Source organism: Marmota monax, unplaced genomic scaffold (genome assembly GCF_021218885.2).
Source record: "Marmota monax isolate L192 unplaced genomic scaffold, Marmota_monax_Labrador192_F-V1.1 WCK01_AAM20220418_F8-fsc00015, whole genome shotgun sequence".
NCBI lineage: Eukaryota > Metazoa > Chordata > Mammalia > Rodentia > Sciuridae > Marmota > Marmota monax.
In genome coordinates, this window is record NW_026692194.1 from 928,614 (window position 1) to 944,397 (window position 15,784).

The following is a 15,784-nucleotide window of genomic DNA, read 5'->3' on the forward strand; positions in this document are numbered from 1 at the left end:
AAGCAGGATTGGACGTTCTAAGTCAACCTGGGCAAGTTAGCAAGACTCAAAGTAAAAAGGGTTGGGGATATAGCTCATTGGTAGAGCACTTGGCTAGCACGCCACCAGTCCTTGGGTTCTATCCCTAGCAACATGCACACATTGTGCACAAACACAAACAAAAGGATTAATGTTTGCAATGTAAAGAAGGATGCGTTGGGCCAGATATATTTATTTGATGATCATCTTCCATATTCTTTTCCAAAAAGAAAAATTATTATTAAAAGTTTTTTGTATCAGAGGTTGGATCCAGTACCTTGTATATGTGCGTAGAATCAGCTATACCCCTGAACCACACCTCCAGAATTCTTAGTATTATTCAAGACTATGAAATACTGTCTTCCTGATTAGTAGGGTTTTTTTCTAGTTGACAATCCTTTCAATGCCTCAGTTTCAGTTTCACTGTAGACAACTTTCTATACAGTTATGTATCTCCATGCTTCAACATACAGAATATAATAGTTTCCACAAATATTATAGTGCTACATTTCTCCTTTTTCTTTTTCCATTAATGATACCATCTAGAGGAAGTGATTCATCTACTTTTGTGGAAATGTCATTTTTCCTTTTCCACTTCTAATATTCCCAGTGATCTGTTTTCCCAATCATTACCTTTTCTGGTCTGTGGTTGTAAAGTAAGCAAAGCTAGATTTTGAGAAGAAAGCTGTTAACTAGTCTGTGGTACACATGTAAAACCAAGGCAAGTATGGACAGGTAGCTTTTTAGCAAAATCTATGAATTTTGAGAAACTGGTCTGAATGATTTTGTTACCAAACTGAGTCCTTGGGTCCAGAGTTGGTAGAAACAAAAACTGAACCTGAAAAGAATTTAAGCACAGACAAGAATTTTATTAGGCATCAACCAAGAATGTCAAAGGACAAAAGTTTACAACTTTTATGGTGTCTGCTAGGTAGGCAGGAACTCTGTGTCTTGATGTCTTCACTTACAGAGGTGGGATCCTAGTTGTGCCTACACTTCCATCATTCTTCTTCATGCATTGTTTCTTATTACCATGTGTCTCCATCTTGGGGAATGTTTTACCATACTGTGATAAGGTAAAGGTAACTGAGTTATTTCAGTGATGATTCTTTGCATGTGTCTTTCCCTTACCATCAGGAATTTGTCCCTTATCCTCTGAGGAAGTCTCTGATATTATTTTCAGAATGGGGCAGACTGTTGTCCTATCTCATTGGCCTTGTCTTGGTGATTTTACTTTGCCTGGCTCCATTTCTTGGTATTTCTACTGACCACATAATCTCAAAAGCTCACCTGAACAATTCACAATAACCAAATTAAGGAATCAGCCCAGATGCCTGTCGGTAGATGAATGAATTAAGAAAATATGGTGAATATACATACAATAGAGTTTTACTCAGCCATTAAGAAGAATGAAATTAAGCCATTTGCCAGCAAATGGATAGAAATGGAGAACATTATACTATGAAATAAATCAGACTCAGAAAATCAAGGGTTGAATGTGTTCTTTTATATGTGGATGTTAGAACAAAAAGTGTGGGGGTAGGGATTGGATATCATAAGGTATGGGGAAGATCAGTGAGTGTCGGAGATTAAGAGGGAGGGAGGAGGGACAGGAAAGGTGAGGAAATGTGGAATCAATTTAACAAAATCACCTTATGTACGTATATAAATATACTACAGGAAACCTTACCTTCATGTGTGTGTGTAGAAGGTACCAATCAAGGATGGATAAATGATGAGGAAGGGGAAGATCAGTGAAGGGAAGGGGACAGGGAGGAGGGAGCAGGGACTGAAATTGAGTGGATCCGATTCCATGCATGTATGATTTCGTTAGGATGAAACCAGCTACTATGTATAACTATAAATATTGATGGCATTTTGATCAATATGTTTTAAGTGTGAAACATTTATTAGTGCTTAAAACATTTATGAGCATCTATTATATGCATTGTACAGAAAACCAGTGAAAAAACTGTGGGCTGACTCTTGAGGTAGAAGAGCTGTGTAAATAAATAGGGGAAAGCATTTGTAAGACATTGTCACACTCCTTCCCCAAGAGTAAGGGTATCTGATTTTCTAATGGATAAAGGGAAAATACATTGCTTTTGTCATCTGTTCTACTGAACAACTACTCTTTAGTAGAGCAATCAAATGTTTTATATAGTTGATGTGATCATTAAGTGTATATTTGAATTTTTATTAGGTTATTTTGAACATGTGTGTTATCTTACTGTTAGAAGTGGATGAATATTTTCATTAAATCAATGTAAAGTTTTCTTAAAAAATACAATATATGTGTTTCCGATAAGCCACACATGGTGCAAAATCACATGTGGGAAAAATATTGGTTGGCTGGACACTGATGCAACTCACAAAGCGCTATTATAAATAGTAATGATCTTTAAAAATATAAGTACAAATTCTGGCATTTGTATTAAATGACATAGTTAGTCACATGCGCCTTAAACATTTATTTTGAGATACAGGTTCTTGAAGTCATTTATTTCAGTAGAAACTAATTTTAACATTAATGGCGAGCCAATGAATAGCCACCTTTTAAAATAGTATTTTGAGGGCAGGTAGTTAAAAACAAAACAAAAAAAACAGAGAAATTATATTTGTGTCTTCATCTGCACCTTTAGTTTTCAACAGAAGCCTTGAGGTTCTTGAAACTATTAAATTTGCTGTTAATTTCTCTAAAAGAAGATACTTGCCCCTCTCCCCTCTTGGTAGATTGAATCCAGGGGCACTTTACCACTGAGCTACATCCTCAGCACTCTTTATTTTGAGACAGGATCTGGCTAAGTTACTGAGGCTGGCTTTGAACTTGTGATCCTCCTCCCTTAGCCTCCTGAGTTCCTGTGCCACCAAGCCCAGCAGGAAGGCACTCCTTGTTTACCGTTTTACCTTAAGGTTTTTATATACTAAGACTTCCTTTTTGAGAAAACCTGCCCCTTGAGTTACGATGGCTCGAAAGCAATATACACATATTTAATAGAGAATGTACTTTGAATTTTGATATTTTCCTGGTCTAATTGATATGCAGTATAATAATCTCAAGATGCTGGGTAGCACAACAAGCGATAGCTCACAATTAGCCACCTGATCATGAAGATGAACAGCTGATGTTATACAGTGTACTGTTCCCAATACATATATTCAAAAAATTATATGAGGTGTTCAATATTTTAGTATAAAATAGGCTTTGTATTAAATGATTTTGCCCAACTGTAGGTTAGAGTGTTCTTAGTATATTTGAGGTAGGCAAGGCTAAATTATTATGTTTGCTGTTTAGGTTTATTGTATGCATTTTCCATTTATGATGTTTTGCATTATCATGAGTTTTTTGGTATAGAACCCCATCATAAACCTAAGAGCATCAGACAGATTCATGAAGTTTATATGTTGTACTGACATTATTTCCCTCTGTCAATTATACTGGAATTATTCATATTAGAGTATTATCTTATAGCTATATTCATATTAGAGCATTATCTTATTTAAAGTAAAACTCAATCTAACCAGACATCAAACCATTCAATTCAGCGAACTGAAATAGGTGCCCCCCACCATGAAAAACAGAACTCCTTAGGATTAAGGGATTAAAACCTTTCATGGAAAATACTAGAGCACTATGTGTAGCATTTTCAGTCTGTACTTTAGTAGTGAAGAAAATTACATATAGTTATGTAGCATTTTAATATAGTACCTTTATATTTTAAATATGCACTTTAATGTTTAAGTTCCTAAAGTGAGGATTAAAACAACATTTGGGCACAGTGGTACACATGTAATTCCAGTAACTGAGGAGGCCCTAGGCAAGAGGATTGCCAGGTTCAAGGTCAGCCTGGGCAATTTAGCAAGACCCTGTCTCAAAATAATAAAATAACAGTGGCTAGGGATATAGCTCAGTGGTAGAGTGCCCCGGGGTTCAACACCCAGTTTATAATAAAGCTAAACTAAACTGAAAACCAGTTTGTGGTCTCTTCTCTAATATAACTGTGATACATATATATTCATGGGCAAAGTGACATTTGCCTTGTTAATTTTCTTTAAAAAAAACTGGTGGTTTTGTTTAATTTTTTGGTATATATTTTTATTATTTTTTGAAAGAAAATGACGTAAACCTTTTTGAAGAACGTTGAGTGGGCGGTACATGCCTGTAATCCATCAGCTGGGAGGCTGAGGCAGAAGGATCCCAAATTCAAAGACAGCCTCAGCAACTTAGCAAAACCCTGTCTCAAAATAAGAAACTTAAAAAAGGGAGGGGGGGGGTGCTGGGCTTGTGGTTCAATCCCTAGTACCAAAACAGAACAAACTGCCTGAATTTTTATAGAGTACTTACAAAGTAATACAAGCATTTCTTAAAAAATCATAGTTATTTTTTTCTCTTAAGGTGTTGACGAGTGAATTTTGTTAGCTTTTTTTTTTTTTTTTTGGTTTGGTTTGGTTTGGTTTTGGTCAGAGAAGTAAAAGAAGCTGTCTTTTAGTTACTCATACTTGAAAGAGTTTCAAGAACTGATCTAAAATGTAAGAATATTCAAGAAGCTGGTCATATTGCCTCCAAGAAAGGAAATAGATCTCAAGGGGTGAGATGGAAGGGGAATGTTAGAATTTTTGAATTTTGAATAGCCTTTGAAGTTTGCATCAAACTGTTAAAAGTAAAGTAAATTAAAAATTAAGAAAGTGAAAATAAAGGTGCTTTAGTACAGAGCAGAGATTGATTTAGCTTGTCTAGTAGGACCTCTGTGATCAGCTTAGTGATATTAGTCCTGGGATATCTTGTGTGACCTCCATGATCAGCTTAGTGTTGTCAGTCCTGAGATATCTGGGTACTTTGTGTATAGTTTGTTGTATGTTATGGCAGGGACAAACAAACAGAAAGGTAACCAAATGAAAATATTTATGTTGTACTCTATTAGGAGAAATTATTTAACAGTGTATGTAACTCTTTTAATGAAATCGGAACTTAAAGGATTGGATAACTGCTGAATTTTTTTCTATAACCATTATAAAATCATTTCTAAAAAATCTTGCTACTTTTTTTGTGTTTGCATTTAGTTGATGCTGATGAAATTAAAAGGCTAGGAAAAAGATTTAAGAAGCTGGATTTGGACAATTCTGGTTCTTTGAGTGTGGAAGAGTTCATGTCTCTGCCTGAGTTACAACAGAATCCTTTAGTACAACGAGTAATAGATATATTTGACACAGATGGGAATGGAGAAGTAGACTTTAAAGGTAAGAAAATAGATTGGGGTTTTTTGTTTTGTTTTTTAAATCACTAGTTGTGAGTAGCCTTATAGCTATATATACATAAACATCTGGAACTTTTACTTTTTCTTAAATTTTTATTTTGGTGATGTTATAGTAAAACATTATCTTAAAACCTTAAAATCTGTAGTATATACACTTTAGTGAACTATTTTACTTCTTGATTCATAAGTGATCAAGGTACCTTTAGGGCATTCTGACCCCAAAAAGGGAGATTCGTTTTTTTTCCTTTGTTTTTAGAAGATGATTTTCACTCTAGGCTAATTTATAATATTAGAAGTTACAGGGTTTTTGTTTTTTTTTTTTTTTTGTGCTGGGGATTGAACCCAGTGCCTTGTGCATACAAGGCAAGCACTCTACCCACTGAGCTATATCCCCAGCCCCAGAAGTTGCAGTTTTTAAAAACCTTTTTCTTTTTTAAGAGTGAGACCTACATACTAAGCAATTAAATTATAGTGATAAGGATATGTTATATCATAGTTTTAATTTGTTTTAGTTAATCTAGATTTTACAAAGACATTGTGCTTTTGCTAATACTAACATGATACATCATTTTACTTTAATTCTTTACTAAATAAGTAAATAAATACCTCATTTCACTAGTAAGTTTCCAGCAGGCTTTGTCAATTTAATTTGAGAAACTGAATGATAAGTGAAGGGATCTAAAATCAATTATGATTTAGTGTTTATCAGGTAATGATGAAAAATAATAATTTGTATGCAAATCCCTACAGTGTATAAATACACTGAATTTTAGGACAGTAATTCAAAATTATTTTTGTTCTGGCAAAACAGTTTATAGTCTTTTTATTTTTTTAGTCCCTTTTAAATTATATCCTAAGAGGAAAGAGGTAAATAGCTTCAATAATATGTTTTTGAGTGTGGTTTATAATACTTAAAATATTTATTCAAATTAATTAATCTTAGAAGACTCCAAATAAGGTGGGGAGAAATGTAGAGCCTTGATTGTGAATGTTTAAATTCAGCGCTTTCAACTTTCAACATGCTAGTATAGAATTGTCTTATACAGGGAAATATCCTTTTGTGGGTATGTAAGGTAAATACTGGTTTTCTATGTAAAACATTAAAGTTCAGATTTTTAAACATTTTAACTCTTTTTATTCAGAATTCATTGAGGGAGTCTCTCAGTTCAGTGTCAAAGGAGATAAGGAGCAGAAATTGCGGTGTAAGTATTTTACTTTACTGACTTCATTATCCCTCTTAAACTGCTACTATCCTATACTACATTACAGACTTCTTTTAAAATATTCTAAACAATTTCTTTTATTCTGGATGTTTAGACATAACACAAATTTTACATTTGCACATTTTCAACTAGTATGTTTGAATACTGTATGGTTATGTATGGTTATATTGTATAGAAGAAAAATAGAATTTCCTTCTACTGAAAACAGTAATATAAATTACATATATGGTATGGATAAAGAAGTGTTGTTTTTGTTGTTGTTTGTTTGTTTCTAATGAAAGTAGCAAGAAATGTTCTGAAGAACCTAAGAAACTGGACCTGTTGTTATCCCTAGTTCTAAATATGGTTAAACAACCTAGGCTACATACACTGTTTCACCCAGCCAATCTTGACTCTGTAAGCCCATCTTAACAACTATGTTAATCCCACCAAAGGCAACATCTATATTTAGGGAAGGCATCATCCTCAGAGTCGTAATTCCAGATGTTTGGTAATTTACTGTTTTGTTTTTGTTTTTGTTTTTCACTTAAAGTACTCATGTGATTGCTTACAACTGCCATGGATTTTTCTTCCTCTCTTTTTTAGTTGCTTTCCGTATCTATGACATGGATAAAGATGGCTATATTTCCAATGGGGAACTCTTCCAGGTGTTGAAAATGATGGTTGGGAACAATCTGAAAGACACACAGTTACAGCAAATTGTAGACAAAACCATAATAAACGCAGATAAGGATGGAGATGGGAGAATATCCTTTGAAGAATTCTGTGCTGTAAGTATGAAAGAACTGTTTTACTTATTATTCATATTAAAAACAATCTAAAGATCATTTAATAGATAATTTCTTATAGATATTTTGCCCTAAAATATATATGTTCAGTTTGGCCTGATAGCCCCATATTCAGAGTTTTGAAATGTGTTCTTTGTTTGAATTATTAATAATTAACATAATTATTCTCAGGAATTAATGTTCTTAGTCTTTTTGTTACAAAATGCCACTAGTAACTTCTGCTTATTATTAGTAGCTTCCAAATTACAACTAGGTTGTTATTCTTAAGGTTTATTTTTTAAGTAGGCACATTTGAAAAATGCTTCTGTGGGAAATATATGTTCATGAATTTCAGCTAGGAATACTGAAACTGCTTCATAAGGACAACAGAAATGGGGAGTCCCTGACCATCCCAAACTTATCTGCCATATATGGTGATTTACACCCTCCTTTTCCAAGCTTCTGGTGGATAGTTGTTCTAGGGTAAGGGCTCTGTGTAGAGAGGGGACTATAGTTGTGGGAGACTTAGGAATCCAAATCTACATGAAAATGGGGTAATAGCTTAGATATTCATTTGGTGATTTTCATCAGTGGATCTATGGAATTGGCACCACTCATTGCTTCCAAACAGAAATATAACCACTCAGATTTATTTTTCTACTTCTACACTTAAAGCAAGGATACTAGCTTTTGATGTATCATAAGGAATCATAATTGCAAACTGCAGATAGAAGAGAATATAGAAGCATCCATAGTAGAGACAAAGGTAACAAATTTTCAGTCATGTTCGGATGCTTCTATAGGAAGTTTTCCCTTCCCTCCCTCTCTTTCTTTCTTTCAGTTTAAATCACACAAGGAAAAGCAGGTCACTTTGTTAGTTAACTGTGTGTTGTGCAAGGACTTCTACTTTGGCATTTCAGTAGAAGTTCATGATATTCTGAGAACATCTTCCTTCCTTCCTTGCAAGAGAATACTTATCTTTATATTTTGTTTCACAAGATAGTGTGGTACACTACCATAAAGAATTGGTTATGTCTTTTTGGAAGAGTTAGATGGGTTTAAGACTGCACTGTTTCCAGTTGGTACTGGTACAAGTGTTGGTCTCCCTTCTGTTTGTCCTCTTTCACCATTGCCAGAGATCTCTGAATGACTCTCATGGACTGGCAAATGGTTGAGTGTGACGTGAGACCAGGCTGGTAGTGGCATTGTAGACAACAGTGTTTTAAAGAAAGAAAAGAAGAAATCTCAATTCTTGGAAGAATAAAATAAGTAAAAAAACCTCATGACTGGAGTGGTAGAGATGCATATGAATGAAGACTGCTGTGACAGTGCCTGGGAGTATATTGGAAGGTCTGAGTGCCACTACCTTCTCTTCCCCAGCACAGGGTCTGGCTAAAGTGAGCAACAAGGTGGGTGGCTGGGGATGGTGGGAGTGAAGACTGCTTGCATTTATTTAGTAAATATTAAATGTAACATTATTTATAGGTGTGGTGACACACACTTGTGATCCCAGCTACTTGGGAGGGAGTTGAGAAAATATCTCAGAACCGAAAGCAATGTATTTCTGGACTGAAAGGATTTACTGAGTACCCAGTATGGTAATAGAAAACTCATCTGGACATAGGCACATTGTCATGAAATTTCAAAACAATTGGAACAAAGAGATGAACCTGCAAATTTACAGAGCTGGGGATATAGTAAGGTGGAAGAGTTGGAGAGGGACTTCTTACAGAGTCAAGAATCATAATGGCACTGAGTTTCTCAGAAACAGAGTTGGAAACCAAAAGAAATTGGAGTATTGCTTTTGCAATTCTGAGGGACCTAGTTATTTTCAATCTAGAATTCTCTATAAATTCAAATTAGATGGTAGAATGAAAACATTTTCAAGTAAAGCTTACCTGTTTTGGAAACTACCAGAAGATTTACTCATTCTGTAATGTCATACTGTAAAAAGAGTTTACTGTGGGATCTCAAAAGCAGAGAATTCATCATGAGAGAGGAGGAGGAGACCTCCAGGATGATGGTGAAGGAGAGGGGCAGAGATGAGAGGCTCTGGGAGTGCCTTCAGGACAATAAAATGACATACTATATGTACTCAAATGTTTCTAGAACAAAATTTGGGGGTCGAACAATAGAACACTCAGCAGAGGAAATGATCTGTAGTGTACTAAAACAAATGTGTAGGGAAAAAAAAGTAATAGTATGCAATTTTGTTCAGCTGCTAGTAATATTTCATTTATATGTAAATATAGAGATATATGTAGCTTTCTATACATGTAGTAGGTTGGCTTTAATTTAGTATACTTGATGCAGAAACAAAACAATAAGAGTACAAAAGTGCCAAGCAGAACATAAAACATATTTTCATAGTGATGTAAAACATATTTTCATAATAATGTGAAATGCCTAATATCTGCCAATTAAAATAGAGATAAACTTAGGAAGGATGTGGAGGATGGAAAATACATAAGGGAGGAAATGTGTATGTGAAAGCTAAATCTTTATCTTTTGTGGTGGGAAGTTCATGAAAAATGGCCAGAGCTTTAGAATTAAGAAAAAACAATGTAGGAATGCTATTTTCTGACCTCTAATGGTAAATACTGAAAGTCAGCTGAATTTTTTTAAGTGATTTTTCATAAAAAGAAATAGTGAATGAGAACAGGATAGAAAAACTGCTCGTTTCTTAGTAGGGCTTATCGACAGAATTCCTCTTTATATTGTATTTTTCAAATAAAAAAATATTTTTAAAAAGCTTAGGTCAGAGCTGGCATGGTGGTGCATGCCTGTAGTAATCCCAGCGGCTCGGGAGGCTGAGACAGGAGGATTGTGAGTTCAAAGCCAGCCTCAGCAAAAGTGAGGTGCTAAGCAACTCAGACCCTGTTTCTAAATAAAATACAAAATAGGGCTGAGGATATGGTTCAGTAGTCGAATGCTCCTGAGTTCAATCCTTGGTACCCCCACTTCCAAAAAAAAAAAAAAAAACTTAGGTGTGATGGTGTATGCTTGTAACCCAGCTATTGGGAGACTAAGGCAGGAGGATCAAAAGTTCCAGGCTAGCCTGGGCAACCCTGACTCAAAATGAAATTTTTAAAAAGGCTGGGGATGTAGTTCAGTGGTAGAGTGCTTGCCTAGCATGTGTGAGGTTCTGGGTTCCATCCTCAGTATTGAAGAAAAATAACACAACAAAACGTGTTTAAGTATAAAAATAATACAAGTGCTACTATATAAAACAACATGGATTAATCTCACAAACATAATGTTGGGTGGAAGAAGCCAGATATGAAAGAGATTCCATTTATGAAACAGACAAAAGTAATTCCTGGTGTTTAAAATTCAAGATAGTAGCTTGGCTTTGGGGGTAGGAGGGATTGTTACCTGGAAGAGGGCCAGAGAGGAATTCTGGTAATGGCACGTATGTAGGTTACTTGGGTGTTCACTTTGTGAAACTCAACAGGCTGAGGATATTTAGGATTTATGTGTTCTCTTTATGTAGATTATATCTGATGATAAAACATCCCCTCAGAATTGTACAGGTGATTACACTTTTAGATTACTATGTCGGTAATCACTAACATGTGTATTACTCCAGGGAAAAATAATGGGTTAGAAAGTTTAACTTGTTTGGAATTAAATTTTTTTTTTTTTAATTGTAAATGGACCTTTATTTTCTTATATGTGGGAGAATTGAACCTAGTGCCTCATATGCTAGGCAAGCACTCTACCACTGAGCCACAACCCCAGCCCCTGGAATTTTTTAATACCTTCTAGAAGTAAAGTGACAGTAAAGACTGCATTAAGTTTTGAGGACAATTTTTTATGGTAACATCTGGTTGTCATGTAATATTAAATTACTAGAGTAGGAGTCAGTAAACTAGAGAGCAGGACAAATTCTGTTTCTGGCCTGTTTTTAAACTAATGAACACTTTTTACAATTTTTAGTTTTTTTTGTTTTGTTTTCAGAAGAAAGTGCAAAAGGAACTACATACTGGCCTTTCATAGAACAAGTTTAATGACCCTTGTATTAGAACACAAAAATGCTTATTACTGTAGAAGGAAGAAACCATGAAATTCCAACTGGAGGCACTCAAGTATTTTTGTAAAAAATACAGCCTCCAAAAATGTCTATAGTAATATATTTTTAAATTCAAACTTAAAAGATTTTTATTTTGATAAGATGGCTAGACTATTAAAGGCATTTCTCAAATGTTGCTAACCTTGATTTATTCCTGGCTATTGCAGGTGGTAGGTGGCCTAGATATCCACAAAAAGATGGTGGTAGATGTGTGACTCTCTGAAGAGTACCATCCAACACTTTTGCTTTCTTCTCCATCTCTGAAGATCTGCTCAAGACGTCCAGCAATGCTCTCTGTGTATTTAAATGGAAGTATTTTTCTCTGTGAAGCCACATTTCCAACATGAGCCTCATGAAGCCAACTAAGTGTTATTGAACTCTCTTCTCTCAATAACTCAGTGTAGCACTTTAAAGTCTGAAGGACAGCAACATGAAAAGAGCATATCCATGTGGTGGAGAAAGGGAAGGGGTTGGCTTTTTAATTTATTTTTCTTCATCTTTTATAACAAGAAAGTATCTATATATACATATGTAAATATTTATATATAGATATATGTAGCTTTCTATATATGTAGTAGGTTGGCTTTAATTTAATATACTTGATTCAGAAACAAAACGATAGAGTACAAAAGTGCCAAGCAGAACATAAAACATCCTTACTTTTATTTCACACAGTTTTATATGTAGATAGAAGATTGTACAATTTGAGCCGGGTGTTAGGCCAGCTATTTTTCTTTTCCTGTGCTTTCTCCTTTGAGAGATTGACAAAGCATTTGTTAATGTCCTATTATTTACCTTAATTACAGTTTTGTAACAAAGGAGTCTATAACTTTATTTATACCTATGAATATATTTCCGGGGACTAAGTCTCATTGTTGAGCAGTTTAATCCATCTCTGGCTGAGGAGAAAGTATAGTTCAGTGCTGCTGCCAAGAGCTAGTTCTTGTGTTCATATAGTGACTACACATCGCTATGGCTGCTTCCTTCTGTTACTTTGTGAGTAGGAACCATTACATTTATTAAATGTCCCTGAGTAAACATAATTTTTCAGTTGTGGTTTTATAAAGACCAGAAGCTATCTGAGGCATTCATGATTTCTCTTTAGCATTACTTAATGAAAACCTGAAGTAATCATGTAACTGCTTACGGTATCTGTTTGTTTCATTATATATGGATGAATAATTTGTTTATAAAGTCCTGTTTGAATCATGAGTTTCCCTTCTGTGTTTCAAAAGACTTGCAGCTAATCTAAGAAACTGGTGACATTAATGTGCATGTATGTATCTAAACACCCACACATTTGTGATTTAAATGGGAGAAATCTTGCTAATCTGTATGCCACAGAAGAGCAAAATTTTATCTAAATTGATACTGCATAAACTTTTTTATAAGGCATAGGAAGCGCATGATTTTTTTTTTTTTGTTTGCCCATACAATTGGTAATGGATGGTAACTTAATAAATTTGTGTGATATAAAAGTAGTGTATCATGTTCCACCACTTGATGTTATCCCTTCCCTTTTCTGCAAAGGTACTATTGGCTGGAAGAAAAACATTTTGGGTAGCTTTATATGACAATAGTCTTTCCCTATATAGTTTTTCTATAAAAACTGGTTTTGTAATCATGAGTGGTAAAGGGCAGGTCAAATCAAGGTGGATGAATCTTAAATTGAATACACCTGCCTGCCATCGCTGTTCCTTCAACTGAGTGCTGCACATCATGGGCTCTGTCTGTGAGAGAAAAATCCCGGTGCTTGGTGTCCTTGCATGACATGGAGTTTTGCATGTAGATCGATTTAAAATGTACCTCTTGTTTACATAATTTGCATAATTTTAAAAGATAATGTTGCCAAACTTTGGAAATGTTAATGTTCAAACTGAAAATCTCCACTACATGTAACTTTCTTCCTCTGGATCAGTACGTGGCTTACAATCCCAGCCAGTGGTTTGATCTGTTCCAGTGTCAACTGCCATGTGCTCTGCTTCAAGGGGGAACTAGTCTTTTGTGAATTTTTTGTACATAATTATTTGTTACCGATATTTTAGCAAATGCTTTCTATTTCTCTTGCTTGTGCATATCTTGGCTGGCGTTATAGAAAAATAGTGCAAACATTATTTCCTTACTCGGGAATGAGGGGTTTTCTTTCCCTTTTTTTTTTTCCTTCCTCTTTTTTAGTTTGTGTGAAGGGTGGGCAAGGGAGGGGGTGGTTTATGTTGAATGTTTAGTTTTTCTTCTGCATGATACGTCATGTTGTGGGATCTTTAGAAAACTTCATACTGTATGAATAAGAAAATAAAATATTTGAAACTTGCTTGAATGTTTTCAGTGGTGTTTGATAGACTTACACAGCTCTCAGTTTTTCTTCCTTCTTTTATATTTCTTAAAAGCTCTCATAAAATGAGGTTTGATTTTTCACTTTAACTCATAGGTAAAATTTATCTGCTTTATTGCTGGGTAAAACAGCAGGTCATTACAAAGCCCTATAGTACTCCCCCATCATTACTTACCTAATCTGTCAATGTTTACCCTTTCTCCAGGCATTTTAGCCTCGTTGTAGTACCTGGGGCTTTCAGTTTACTCTCATCTTTTGGTCACCAATTTAAAAATACATATACCCCTGAGTCTCCTTTACTCCACTCATCCTCCTCGCCCTATTTCTGACATGGTTATGTATTTTATCTTCCTTGGCTGTAGAATAAATTGCATGAAAATTCCACCAGATTGGTGATTTGTATCTTTTTTCTGCCGAGAGCTCCAGTGGTTCTTATTACCTAGTTTTGTAGTGTTGGCTGGATATTTATTTAATAAATGTGATCCCATTTATTAAATGGGATTAAATGGTTTGTGATCTTATGTGATTTATAGTACTTTATCACCCTGCATAAATGTGAAAATTAGTATTTTTAAGACTTTAATTCAACAACTATAGAGTCCCTGAATATACTTCACTGTATTAGGTACTTCAGATACTCTTGACAGGTAAATGTTATCCCTGGCCTAGCTAAGTTATGGAACATTGGGTATGTTTTACACCTGAAACATCCATATTGTCAGGTACTCACTGGTTATGAGAGATTTATACATTGAGTTCTATGTGGCTCCTCCATATCTGAGGTGTATAGAATAGTTCAGCCTAAGCGAACGTATGCATTTAAGCTCTCCATCTCCTTTATCTGATTGTAACTGTCTTTTAAGTGTAGACAGGATCTCTCTCCATTAAGTAAAATGGCAACACACATGGGTAGGAGAAAATACTTGCTAACCATGTATTGGAGGTATTGAAAAACTACTAAAAACCTAATTAAAATAATGGTCAAAGGTCTTGAATACACATTTCTGCAAAGATATAGAAATGACCACTAAACACAAAATGTTGCTCACCAGCACTAGTTGTGAAGGAAATGCAAATTAGTCACAATGAGATACCATTTACTAATTGTAATAGATGGAATGTCACAGGGCTAGGGTTGTGGCTCAGTGGTAGAGTGCTTGCCTAGCATGTGTGAAGCACTGGGTTCGATTCTCAGCACCATAAAATAAATCGATGTCCATCAACAATAACAGATGGAATATTACACAAAGGGAATGAGTTGGGAGGATGTATAAAAATTGAAAGACGACAGTACTGCTGGTGAGAATGTCAAATGGTACAACCACTGTGGAAAGGAATATGGCATAAACTCAAAATATTAAACAATTTACTATGTGATCCAGTAATTCCACTTCTGTGTACATATACCCCAAAGAAATAAAAGCAGGGACTCAAATATATATTTGTATACCTGTGTTCTGGGCAGCAGCATTCATAATATTCCACCAAAAGGTGAAAGCAGCCCAAGTGTTCTGCAGATAGAGAAAAGGTGGTATACAATGGGATTTTTGCCATAACAAGAAGGAAAACTTGACACGTTATATAACATGGGTGAACCTCAAAGATGTTAAATGAAATGTGAGATTCTGGACAAAAAGTAAATAAAAAAGAAAGAATGGTGGCTGCCAAAGGCTGGGGGGAGAGAATTAAGAATGTTAAAATGATGGGTACAGTTTCAGTTGCAGAAGATAACAGTTTTGGAGATTGACAGTAGTGATGGCTGCACAACAGCGTCAATGAACTTTGTCACCCAATTGTATGTACAATCAAAAATGGTTTAAAGTGGTAAGCTATTTTAGAACTTTTTTTTTTTTTTAATAGATGGTAAGAGAATTTCTATCTTTCGTAATTTTCAGAACTTACTAAGAAAATGGTGTTCAAGCTCAGGTCCTGAAATATTCTTAGTCTTCAAAGATTCCCTACACTAAAAAATTTCCCCTTGCATTAGCTAAACATTTAAGTCCACTGCTATTTCAATCTTTCACTTCCATTGGGCATTAAAATCTATCAGCTAACCAAATCAAACGGGTGAGTCCTTGATCTCTCAAGCCTTCTGTAGAATTCATTGGTTTCTTTGA

General features: G+C 35.0%; 1 protein-coding gene across 1 annotated transcript in view; it reads left to right on the plus strand.

Moving 5' to 3' along the window:
• The window catches only part of Ppp3r1 (protein phosphatase 3 regulatory subunit B, alpha), a 58,986-nt gene extending 44,930 nt beyond the window's left edge, over positions 1-14,056 (plus strand). The window contains exons 3-6 of the mRNA XM_046422565.2: positions 5,080-5,256; positions 6,416-6,475; positions 7,082-7,266; positions 11,503-14,056. Of these exons, the coding sequence (XP_046278521.1) occupies positions 5,080-5,256; positions 6,416-6,475; positions 7,082-7,266; positions 11,503-11,550 (470 nt within the window). The 3' untranslated portion in view covers positions 11,551-14,056. The remainder of the gene's footprint in view (positions 1-5,079; positions 5,257-6,415; positions 6,476-7,081; positions 7,267-11,502) is intronic.
• The last annotated feature ends 1,728 nt before the right edge of the window (positions 14,057-15,784 follow it).